Source organism: Mytilus edulis, chromosome 5 (genome assembly GCF_963676685.1).
Source record: "Mytilus edulis chromosome 5, xbMytEdul2.2, whole genome shotgun sequence".
NCBI lineage: Eukaryota > Metazoa > Mollusca > Bivalvia > Mytilida > Mytilidae > Mytilus > Mytilus edulis.
Window position 1 is genome coordinate 88,780,611 of NC_092348.1, and position 13,403 is coordinate 88,794,013.

The 13,403-nt window shown below is 31.0% G+C and overlaps 1 protein-coding gene across 1 annotated transcript; it reads right to left on the reverse strand.

The window, feature by feature from the left end:
* Positions 1–1,771: 1,771 nt before the first annotated feature.
* Positions 1,772–12,685, reverse strand: LOC139522553 (C-type lectin mannose-binding isoform-like). Its single transcript, XM_071316022.1, has 7 exons — positions 12,579–12,685; positions 9,276–9,459; positions 7,221–7,265; positions 6,235–6,326; positions 4,712–4,805; positions 3,227–3,441; positions 1,772–1,895 (listed from the first exon to the last, which is right to left on the reverse strand). The coding sequence occupies exons 2-7, from the start codon at positions 9,430–9,432 to the stop codon at positions 1,890–1,892; spliced, it is 609 nt and encodes a 202-aa protein (XP_071172123.1). The 5' UTR covers positions 9,433–9,459; positions 12,579–12,685; the 3' UTR covers positions 1,772–1,889.
* Between the last annotated feature and the right edge of the window lie 718 nt (positions 12,686–13,403).

Below are 13,403 nucleotides of genomic sequence, written 5' to 3' on the forward strand. Positions count from 1 at the left end.
TATTGAGTCTCCGGAACGCTTTGGTCCAAAACCAATCTCAACATTGTTACTATATAAAAAAGAAGATGTGGTATGATTTCCAATGAGACAACTATCCACAAAAGACCAAAATGACACTGACATTAACAACTATAGGTCACCGTACGGCCTTCAACAATGAGCAAAGCCCATACCGCATAGTAAGCTATAAAAGGCCCCGATAAGACAATGTAAAACAATTCAAACGAGAAAACTAACGGCCTTATTTATGTAAAAAAAATGAACGTAAATCAAATATGTAACACATAAACAAACGACAACCACTGATTTACAGGCTCCTGACTTGGTAGAGGCACATGCATAAATAATTACTGTACAGTATTAATTCTGCCTTCACTAAAATAATGCAATAATATATATATTTTTTTGGCCGAAAACATAACACATTCAAAATACATGTTGTAACATAAATATAAAAAATAAAACAAATACAATTGCTGATAGAGTTTAAACAAGACAAATATATGTATCGGCGAGCAACATAATTTAAAAAGAAGTCACTGATTGTAAAAAAAAAAAGTACAAAATTATCAATTGAACGATATAAATTACAGGAGTTTGGGAGGAAAACAACTTGGTCTGATTACTCTTTAGGATTCTAACGTAATGACGAAACATATAATTCACTTTAAGCTTTGGATTGAACACAATCCATAAGTCAGGTACACGTAAATATGTGTTGGTCAGCCAAAGGGGAGTAACTATTACACGTTTAGAAGATTCCGCTTTGTAATTACTATTTTTCGTCGGGGAAACAAACCAATTACTTGTGGCTCTATTAGAACAAAATAAAAATATGTATGTATTTGGTTAAAACATAAAGCATATCTAATATACATGTAATATCGTAATTACACAGAACAAATTCAAATTTTAATAATATTATAGGATGGAAAAATACATTGCATCGGTGAAGCACTGAAAATTAAAAAAATATACACTAAATAAGCTCGACAAACAAAACGAAATAAAATAAAAAAGATGTGACATGTTTTTGAAAATTCAACTCGATGCGTGAAGACTGAAACGCTTTTTTGACATGCTAGGTCGACTCAAGAAACGCTACGAAAAATTTTCATGTTCTAATTCTATCGAGTTGCTGACTTGTCAACCCGTCGACCTGCTGACTCGTACTTGATTATAAACATTTCATTCACCAACATGTACAAAGTCGACGTGTTTTATGACATTCATTCATCGTTAATTCGTCAAGACATTAATTCCCAATTATGTCTATATCTTGGTATCATATCAACATGATTTGTTGTAGAATCTTAAATCTTAAACGTAGACGTTTTTCATACTTTATTTATTCTTTTACTGCTGTGTCATTGACCACATATAACATAATTTTATTTACACTTTACAATGCAAGTAGATTTTTTATATGGATTGCATTGTCATATACAGGATTGCATTGTCATATACAGGATTGCATTGTAATATACAGAATTGCATTGTCATATACAGAATTGCATTGTAATATACAGGATTGCATTGTCATATACAGAATTGCATTGTCATATACATAATTGCATTGTCATATACAGAATTGCATTGTCATATACAGAATTGCATTGTCATATACAGAATTGTATTGTCATATACAGAATTGCATTGTCATATACAGAATTGCATTGTCATATATACAGAATTGCATTGTCATATATACAGAATTGCATTGTCATATATACAGAATTGCATTGTCATATATACAGAATTGCATTGTCATATACAGAATTGCATTGTCATATATACAGAATTGCATTGTCATATATACAGAATTGCATTGTAATATACATGTATATAGCAGTACTCAACAACTGTATCTTCCTTCCTCTAAAATCCATTTAAACCTGTAAAAAGCCATACTTATAAATCACTGGTCGGAAATAAACAAATGATATTATGGCGTTGATTTAATCAACTTCACAAAAGGACAAAAATATATATCCTCAGTCCTAAAAACATCATAATTGACTATAGTTTAAACAATACTGTAGATACATTACAACACCAAAGTAAGGTAAAATTAACATGTAGAGTATCAGCAATTTAAAATTAGCACTTTTGAAATTAGGTCCGAGACCATAATTATTTCGTAGTGCATTTCTTTTAGAACATAAATGAAAATAAAAAAAATCCCACCTGCGCTTTCTCAAAGAAACTTTTACAGTGTGTTGTACTACTTTTGGGACAAATTATATCAAAATTATAGAAAACTTCATCGCCTCTAACTCAAAATATGGACAATTTTATCTTTAGGGCGTCTTGAAATCTTTTGACAGCTTCCGAAGTACTATTTTTCAACCTTTTTCACCTGGACCAAATCACTACTTTCCTTTAAAATTCTGAACCCAAATTTTTTTACAGTGTAATTTCGTCCCCCTACTTGCAATTTGAGGCATTAAACATGGAGAAATAAATTTGGAATGGTTATGAAAATTAATGGCAAGTAACCCACTGTCAACACTAGGGACTATATTTGAACAACGAAAATCAAGGGACGACAATTGTGGTCTCGGACCAAGGGACGACAATTGTGGTCTCGGACCAAGGCACGACAATTGTGGTCTCGGACCAAATGGCATCCAATTTTATAAAACAAAATTGTTACATGGATAGAGTCGATCTCCGCTATACGTATTACTCAGTTGCCATTGATGAGCAATCAAAAAACTTTAATTTGGAAAGGCTCTTTATATCAAAATAATTGATTACCAATTTGGTTGGCAAGCGCACCTAATTCATTTACAAAACTGATGATAGTTTAATGCTACAATCTGGAAATCTGGTCATATCAATATAGATAGCATTGATGATAGTCTAAATATACAAGTTACTATCAAATTGTTTCTGATTTAGAATTCATTGTACATGATGAAAAAAAGATATATTCTTGTAACTACAATTGAGGATTTTTGAAAGACTCCGAATGAAATAGTTTTACTTTAAAACAAGACAAAAAAAGAAATGATATATGAAGAAAGTCAGAAATTCCAGACAAGAATGTCCTAATCAAATGAGAAACTCCAAAGGTCAAACACATTAAACGAATGGATAACAACTATATATAATTGATTTCATTTTGGCCTTCAATCGGTTTGATTCGAGTGCCCCTGGTGAGTTTTCTGCCGACGAAACTCTCGTTGTGCATACTAAATCATTAGCATCTTTGATGTATTACCTTAATTTCACATATGTAGTTAACTTTGGTATCGCATGGAGCGTCGTTCCACGTTTTTTGATAGTAATCGACACAATGCTCGATATTACCGAGATTGTTCGGTTCACCAGAACCCCATGTTGTCAGATTGAATATTGTTACATTGAATAGATGACCGCTTGGTTCCCATCTAAATATATCTTCTGTTCCATTGTCTGTTCCGCCTATCCAGTAATCTTTGAAAAAAGGGTAAGATAAAATTTTCAAGTTTTCAACGAACAGACATTTTTCGTCTAACTTAATCTTATTCTTTTTTTTGTCCAAATATAGTTTTGTCATGTTAAAATCAGCAGTGTTTACTCCAAAGCAAATATTCTTTGTATGCTTTGCCCTAAGTAATACTTTATTGAAGCTGTATTTTTATGATACAGGTTGTTGTAAAGTTCTCATATTTCATACTGTATATAAGACGCATTTTTTGTACATATATTATGCTTATTGTTTCTAAAAACTATTGATATTTTAACTGATTTTTACAAAACTTGACAGTGATGCCTAAAATAAACAGAGAATGCCAAAATTGTTATAACATATTAAAAGTCACAGAAAACCAGACAATAGCATGTAAATAACAAAAAACGAAAAAAAGATAAACAACAGTTTGCAAAACAATACATAGAAAAAACAAAAGCAAACTGCATAGAACTATCCTGATAATCTGTTGTTTAGGCAATGTATGGTAAAACCAATAAATAATTTCGCGCTCTGAGTTATAGACAGGCACTGAACAAATATAGCAGCAATTTTTATTAAAATCTGTCACTTATAAAAGTATATTTTAGCTATCAAAAGATCTTTTAAAAAAGGAGGTTTCACAAAACAAACCTTAAACAATGCAGATAAACGTCAATTGATACGGAAAAAAAAATAAACACGTTACCAAAACTAACTTAAAGTCCTTTTATACTACCACTCTGTCTTCAGATGATAATGATTTATTGGTGCCTAGTGGTACCATTAACTAAGAAGCCAGTTCTAACATACTGGCATGATTTTCGGAACCAGAGATGTTATGTTTGTTGCACTTCAGTGTTTCTGTTGTTTCGTTGTTTTTCTCTTATAGTTGATGTGTTTACCTCAATTTTAGTTTGTAACCCGGATTTCATTGGAATGATATGAACACTTTTATTTTTTTCTTCGTGAACTATACATCCTATATCTATTGGAATCAAAAACAACAATTTTGAGTTTAATCCAAAAATTAAAAAATAAATATATACAGAGAGTATACAAGCCTTATGATGGTTTTGGTTTTCTCCGTTCTTGAATTTATATCATATGTCATATTTCAGAATGTAATGGTCGGTAAGCTGAACAACTTGATTTTATTTTCTTAAACTTTATCGTTTCTAATTGGAAACATGACTATTGTCAAAAGTTATACTAATTTAAAGTTCTTTCCATAAAATATCAGAGTTAAAGAATCAATACAGGTGTAGGATTTACCTAAAGACCGAATCCTCACTTGATGATTTAGAAAAATCAATTCATTGTTTGTTTCAACTTCTGTTAACGATCCGCCATGTTTAATGCATTCAGACTGAAAAAAATCAGAAGTAATATATGTAAATTACATTCAATCCAACTTTGTCTTTGATTCATGATTTTTTTTATTACTTGTTATTGGCTTTGAATTAGCTATCAGTAACTGTGAGTACTCTCAGATCTGTACTTAGTGTCTTTGTGTTGGGATATACAAGTACCCGGTCACGGCCACTCTATGTAGCAAATAAGTATTGCGTTGCCTCCTTTGAAATTCATCATTGATCTAACAAATAGCCGATAAAATCGACGCATTTTTCGTATCATTAATATGAATTTAATTTTTTATTAGGTCTTTCCACTTTTCCATGGAAAGACCTATTGGTTTTCTTTTGATTTTTTTTTTTTCCCGCCTAATTATTTTCCTTTTCTGTATTAATGTTTCGCAAGATATCGCTTAGATATTTGGAATATGATAATTTGTACGCCTTTGTAACTACTACTACTTGACTGAATAATTTTCCATGAACGAGTTATCTCCCCGAACACTGTTTTTCTTGTTATTTTTAAAAGTTTGCAACCGTATAAGAAATCCACTAATTAATTTTTCCAATTTGCTTGTTATGTCTTCAGGATGTTTCGTTTAATTTTGACCGAAGCCGTATAAATATTCCATATGAGAGTTATTTCCCCTTTTGTTTTTGATATAAGTGAAATGTATTTGTAACTTGAAAAACCATAAGTAATAGAGGCATAGGGTCAATTGATTTGAGGTTCTTGGTCCATAAAAATGAAAATGAGGTCAAGGTCAAAGGTCAAGATCACGTTAAAAATTTTGATTTTGGCTTGTTATCACTAACTGCCAGAAATTTTTTAAGATATCAACAAAATATTTTTATAGAATTGTCAGTTGCGACATGTCGTAACACGTAAATTTGAATTGAAAGCGTATGGAGACATTTAATGGGAGTTTTCACCTTTTTCATATTTAAAATTCAATGTATGGTGATATAACTCATTTATCATACATAATTAAGACATATGGTCTTTTGATTTGAGGCCCTTGTTTCATGACCTTGAAATTAGGGACAAGGTCAAAAGTTGATTCGACGTTCTATATTTTGACCTTTGCTTTTATCTCCTGTGTATACATAAAGTCATGGGACATTTTGCATCAGGTTGCAAGCCATTTGAACCAACCGGAAGTCGCTATTTTTTTCACTAAATTAATGTAAAAGTATATATCAGTGTCAAGTAAACTATCAAACATTACAGGAAGTGACATTTTTCAAACCGGAAGTAAAACAATATCTCCCTTATCTATATTTTTTTACGCTGGAATTGTCATTTATTTCAATATTTTTCATTTCAAAATAGATCCTTACTGGTGGAAAGACCTTCAATTGTTCGCTTAACAATTGGTTTTTTAACTTTAATTTTTATTATTCTTCAAAAAGAACGGTACCTGAAAGCAAAAGTATCATTACCTGCGCTCCTGTCCAATCTCTTCTATCGTTACTAAAAAGATAACACGATCTTGAATCATTTGTTGATATCCATCCAGTTCTGCAGTTTACACCTATAAAATGTATATATTGACCATGTGATTTGTGCTTTGTGTGTAAGTTGTATCTCGCGTTTGGTGCTCATTTATTTAGTAATGCTTTTCGCCATTGATTTAAGAATGTTTTTATGTGGTAATGTTAAAGCACTGTCTCGGGTTTGGGTAAGCCTGCCACATTCTTGATGTGGTTGAGAGATAAGAGCCTGTTATTCAGTGGTTGATGTTGGTTTATGACTGTTATCTTTGTTTTCATAAATTTTATTTTATAAAGTAAGGCGTTAGTTTTCTCGCTTTAATTGTTTCTCATTTTTCATGGCATAGCCTTTTATTGCACTATAAGACTATACGATATGGTTTTTGTCATTGTTTAGTCAGTGAGTGTCCTATTATTACTTTCATGCATGTCATTTGAACTCTGTTGGTTGTTGTCTTTTAGGCAATGATACTGCATTTTTTGTAAATTTTAATATAAACAGTTTTATCTTAATAGGCAATACCTGTACGTATAAACCATAATGAGTCTTAAAACAGATATCAAAACACACACAATAAATTGGTAGAAAAAAAAACGTTCAATATATAAAACATGCAAAATAATACAGCTTACTAAGGGCATCCATAGTGCTTCTGTTATAGATATGTCGAACTATCCAACTTTACAATATTGAAAAAATCGGGACAATCCATATTGACAAATAGGTCATTCACGGAAAAGTGGAAAGACCTAATTAATATGCTGCCACAGAATGAAGTTAGCTGAAGTCGACAACAACTATCATAAAATGTTAGAAAGTGATTTAAACGTGGTGACCTGTTTTTAATCTCATGCAATTAAAACAAGGACATTTGTAATGCTTACCGATAAGACAACAATCACATAAACACCAAGACAAAGATGGGAATAAATACCGTTTGCTTCTGATTCATCGTCGTCGTTTGTTTTTCGCTTTTTTTCTGAAAAGAAAAAAGAAAATTAACTGCAAAGGACAGTGAACAAGCCACGATCTATATTGCTGCAGGACCTATCATAGTCAGCTAAATAATACAGGAAACGTACGAACGATATATCTTTTGTTTCAATTACGTACCAGTTATGTGTTGTAGATACGTATGAACTCTCATACACTAAAATTGCATATAATCTAAGACATAACTTTGTTTGAATTTTTACATGAAAAAGGTTAATTTAATATAATGTAAGACAAATTTATCTGAAGGGAATAAGATGTCAAATTCAAGTTTATCGATTTGATTCAATTCCTCATATATGAATTATGAAAAACTAAATCGTATATCCAAATCACAAAAAAGTCTTATATTAAATAAACAGTTAACAATGCATTGATCCGATTATATGTTTTAGTGTTTCTGGTGTACGTTAGTCCTAGAGCCATCTAAGAAACCCTCGAGATAACCTTCGAAGACAGCCGAGGGTCATATAACTTGATAGAAACAACAAAAAACATAGTTTATGTTACATAAACATGTTTTTGTCAGACAATTATTCTAATTAAGAGTAATATGAAACTATAAATGTGCATGGGGTGGTCTGTTACTTATGTAAGTTTTAGATTACAATCAGTTAAGCTCAGTATGGTCATCCCACAATCATGGTCAATATTATTTACCAGTATGTTTGATTTATGATATTTAATTGACCAATGAGGATTAAGTGCATGTTATCTCTTCACATGTGTTTAGATTTTCCAGCATTCTCGTAGTTCAATTGAATGCTAGAAAAGTGAAGATTTCAAAATTATCAACTACCTACTACATTGAGTCACCAACAAATATATATCTTTTATGTATTTATTTTTTTATTTAAATCTTACATGGAATATGATGGTGATTTCAAAATCTTTTATTGAACAATATTTGTTTGTTTAAATATTTTGTAATTTGTTTATTGATGGTGGCAGTATTTATCATCCACCTATGTAAAATATAAATACATATTTTACAACTAAAGTATTGTCATTTAGTCAGTTTGTGTTTATTACGTAATAGGTAACGTGTATACAATTTCACTTGTTACATGAGTTTCTTAGATTATTTTCAGCTTTTTCATATGACCAATCCATAAATAGCTGTGTATTTCTAAAAACTTCAGTTTTGTTAAATTGTGGGTAATTTGAGTTTCTTTCTGTTCGTGTCTTCAGACAGACATTTTCAAATAAAGCCGAAATTCTACTGAAAAGGAGATGTGATTGACATTGTTTTCAGATCAAAAATACATGCATTTTGGTAAATGCCATACTTACCTGCATGTCGTTTGCTCCTGTATAGCATATGTGTTCATCATTTTGAACATTAATCAGACCATTAGTTTTGTTGTTTGAATTGTTTAACATTTGTCATTTCGGGTCGTTTTATAGCTGACTTTACATTAAGGATTTTTGGCTAGTTAGCGATGGCCGTACGGTTACTTGAAGTTGTCAATTCTGTGTCATTATGTCACTTGTCAAGAGTTGTCTCATTTGTTATCATACCACATCTTTTTTTTTTTATATAAAGTTATCGAAAAATTATAGTTTGCAGTATTGTTTTAAATTATATTCTACAAAGTGCAGTGCCTAATGAAATTGGATCAAAAGTTGGATTTTTTTCTGTGAAAAAAAAACAAATTTCGGGAAAAAAAACCACTACATTTTTACGTCATATCACCAAATTTCCGAATTAGTATGGTTTCCGGGGAGTATAGAAGTATGGTATAATGGCTCTTTCGTAATCAAAGTCAATAGAAGACATTTGCATAAGCTTTTTTCGGAGATAATTCAACAAAAACAAAACAGTCCCAATCCTTGTATAATTCTGAATCAACTTAAAAAGACAATTGCATTACGATAAATAAGACTCATCAGTGACGCTCAGTTCAAAATAGTTCGAAAGCCAAACAAGTACAAAGTTGACGAGTATTGATGACACAAAATTCCAAAAAGTTGTATTTCATATAATTGTACCAACCTTTATTTATCAGCAGTACAGCAATCAATGATATCGTTATAACAACGATCACAAAAACAACAAAGATCACGATTAACCAACGTTTCCTTTTTCTCCTCTCATTTCTGTTAGCAGCTTTGTCATAAGTAGCGTTATCGTGCGTTGTTGTTGTTTTCATATTTAAATATTTCAAATGTTATATTTACTGAAAAATAATAGAAAATATTAGAAGCACTCAAAATGTTGAAACATGTTTGGGACGAAGAAAGGATGTGAATGGGGTGATAACCAAAAGTTATTGTGTTATTATCAGATGGTACGTGGGTGCAAAAACCTGTGATTTGACTTTAAAAAGCGTAGAAATTTTATATATTGTAAATCATATTTTATTTCATAATGTTAGTGTATTATATTTATGCATTTTAATATAGTCTCTAGTAATTCTGAATAGAATGGTTCGCCTTTTATTTAGTGTTATTTTACTATGTACGAATATTGATTGTTCTTGTTAAGAGATGAGTCTTTAATAAAACATTGAATTGAATTGTAAAAAAGTATAAAACATCGATACGAGGGTGATAATGCTGATAGGTCGTCCTAGAAAAAAATGTTAATCTCGCTTGATGTCATAAAGAATGGTTGATTATTTTCTGAATTGATTCGCATAGATGGGTATTTTTTAAAAATAAATATCAACCTGAATTACGTTATTTTTTCATGGGATGGAATATAATCGCAAGAAACTAAGGAGGCACGTGGCGTTGCTAATGAAATTGACATGAAATTAACAACGTCGTCATAGGTAAAATAGCGATAAACAGATAATCATTGGTCATCCCAACTTGATTGCTTTCCTCGCTTTCGCCGTACCGGCTCAAACGAGAAAATCAATCTCGACGAGATGATCAACAATAATCTATAAGAATATACTCCTTTTCGAAATAATATGTAAGCTTTATCGATTTCTCGAATTAAGAGTTTCAAATATATTCTCGTCGCAAGATTTGATCAATATTTCTATATGTGTAATTCCAACAAATCATGGTACGTCACATCCGGTTGTATACGAAAAAAGGCAAACAAAATATTGAATTTGACAATTATAGGTAATTTATCCTACATTTTATTGCAGTAAAATATTTCTGTGTCATAAACATATGTCTAGGGTATTTCAAAGTACCATTTTTTTTTTATTTGTGGTTTTTTTAGAATATTTTGAAAACTTGAGTTACGTGGTTACTAAATCTTGTAAATAGGTTAAATAAGGGGAGAAATTTGATAGTTTAACTTCCAGTGATGGTTACTTTCTTATATGCAATGAAATTTTATATGAAATTTTTTCTATAGTACTGGACAGGATAAAACTTCACAAATGCCAAGTATTTCTTTATTTGAAACAAAGATGAATTCTGTACAATATTTGAAAAGAACAAAGACTAATAGGGGAAAATCAATGGTGGTATAACACCTATAGGTGCACTTACAAATTGATATCTATATCCAATTTGTTAGCCGACATGGCATCGAAACGACGAATCAAAGAAATCAACTTTATGTTTAATTAATATATAGGACAACGCTGTTATTTAAAAAAAAAAATACCATTCCAGGCTCATTTGTTTCCATATTATTAATATTACCAATAATTAACAGGTTCAGGGTCGAATCTGATATCAATACCAATAGTATTTGTTACATGTAGTATTCCGTTTGTTCTTCTGCATTATCCCTTCCACATTCTGGAGTACCACCACTGTATTGTAGTGATAAAAACAGGATGGGTTTAAACAGAAAGATTATAAAAGCAGAGAAAACTGTGTACATTTTGATCAGCATGACTTTATCAAATGATGATACAAATTCTACTACAAATACATGCTAAAAAGAAGACGTTGGTACTTTAATTCAGTCATGGATCTGCATTATCGTGTTGATCTAAAATTTGAAGATATCCAAAGATAGAAAAATGTACCTCTCCGTGATTTGGCAAAATAGCTGCTGCATTTTGTAAAAACTCATTGCTGAACAGAAAATATGTGAATCAATATGAGCCAAACCGTAAATAATCACAAGAATAAAAGTAGTTTGCTTATTGTTCAATTTGGCATCTACAGAAAAAGGCCACCTATGATATGATTGAGGTATTTGCAACAAATATTCGAAGTAAATGGGGTTTTTTTTCTCGAAAATATAACAACGACTTGCCGTTTGAAGCTTCTCCTATGTCTCTTCAGTTATGACTAACGGTTCCATGAAGGAAATTATCGGATATAACTTTGCTCACGCAGTTCTTATTTCAGAACATTTTCTGCAACATTTCAGCTCTGTATTTAAAGGTTTCTTTGCATACTTCAGATCTTTACTATCAACCTTGTATCAATAACCACAGGTTTCACATTAAGCGTAATCAGTTGTTGAAGAACAATATAGTTCAAGTAACATTCATCCGTCACAAGACGCCGACTCAAACCAAACACCAAAGCTGAACAATATAAGGTTTAATGAAAAATAAGAAGTCTCTGTCCATAAATGACATCCTTTAATGATGGCAATCCACAATAGATAGATTTCAAATACAGTGGATATATCATATAAGCAAATATAGGTCATCGTACGTTCTATAACATGAGCACAAACCAACACCGTATATTCAGCTAAAAAAATATGTCAAGATAACGCTTTACTTTAGGTCCTATTTGGTTAGAAAAATGACCGGGTCTCCAACGTTAACCAAAATTAAGGTTTTTTATAATATTGACTGTTCCTTTAGTATCTTTCGCCCCTCTTTTATCAAAAAGGATGAAAAGATAGTAAGCTAGAAGGATAATCGAAAACAGTTTATGGACAAAACACCGACCATACCACAACAAACAAAACAAAACGATGAAAAGACAATATTTGACTCTTTATATGATAAAACTTAAAATTATATCAGTATACAAAGCTTCGACATTCTGAGAATGTCTATTCATTTAATCCATAAAAATATGAACGAAGTAAGGCTTCCTGTGAATTTAGATCTGTAAGGCTAAAACGTTGAACATGTAAACGATATCAAGACAATTATATACTAGTATGTGCTTGTACTCTATTTTATACAAGACCGTCATACTGTGTCTGATTTTCAAAATAATAGCTCAAATCACCATAAAAAAGACATCTATATGATCTGACTCGATATTCTGATCGGGAGCTGATCAAATTCTGATCTCCACTCATCATACAGACGAAGAGACAATGCAATTATATAATCTAGAACTGAATCTTACCCATAACCCACCACTCTAAAGGCACGTTATCTATCAATGGAATACATATACTTACAGTACAATCAATGTTTGAGGAAGATAGGCAAATGAAAGTAGCCTGGACCCTTACGTATCAAGTGATGCGTCATCAGTGTAACAAGCCAATGGTCATATTTGCATTCATCTGTGTAACTATGTATATATATGGTTTATTATAATAAAAAAAGACAATTTATTCACATTATCTTACTCAAAACAGTTTGATCACAACATCTTTGCAATTAATTGAATTACTTCTCGTTTTTGCATTATGATTCGTCTGATACCTGATAACTGAATTATATTACTAGTATATAAATTTGAATGTCAAAAACTGCAGGGGTACCCGTATACCATCACAAAAAATGTAGGACTTATATCTGACATGATTCATTTGATATTTTTCAACTATGACATAAGACATCTATCAAACACTTTTATTTGTTAAACTGAAATTATTATGGTTATGATCCAAACTGGATTATACGTACGATTTGTTTTTTCTAAATTACATTTTAAATAAACTCATCATAGATACCAGGATTAAATTAGTATTTACGCCAGAAAGACTCATCAGTGATGCTGGAATACAAAAAAGTTAAAAAGACCAAATAAAGTACGAAGTTGAACAGCATTGAGGACCAAAATTCCCAAAAGTTTTGCAAAATACAGCTAAGGTAATCTACTCCTGAGGTAAAAAAAAACAACCTTTAGTATTTCAAAAATTAAAATGTTTTGTAAACAGTTAATTTATAAACATATATTTTTAAGTACGAAGTTGAAAAGTATTGAGGACCAAAATTCCTAAAAGTTTTGCAATATATATATATATCTGACATTGTATTTGGTCAGATGAAAAAAG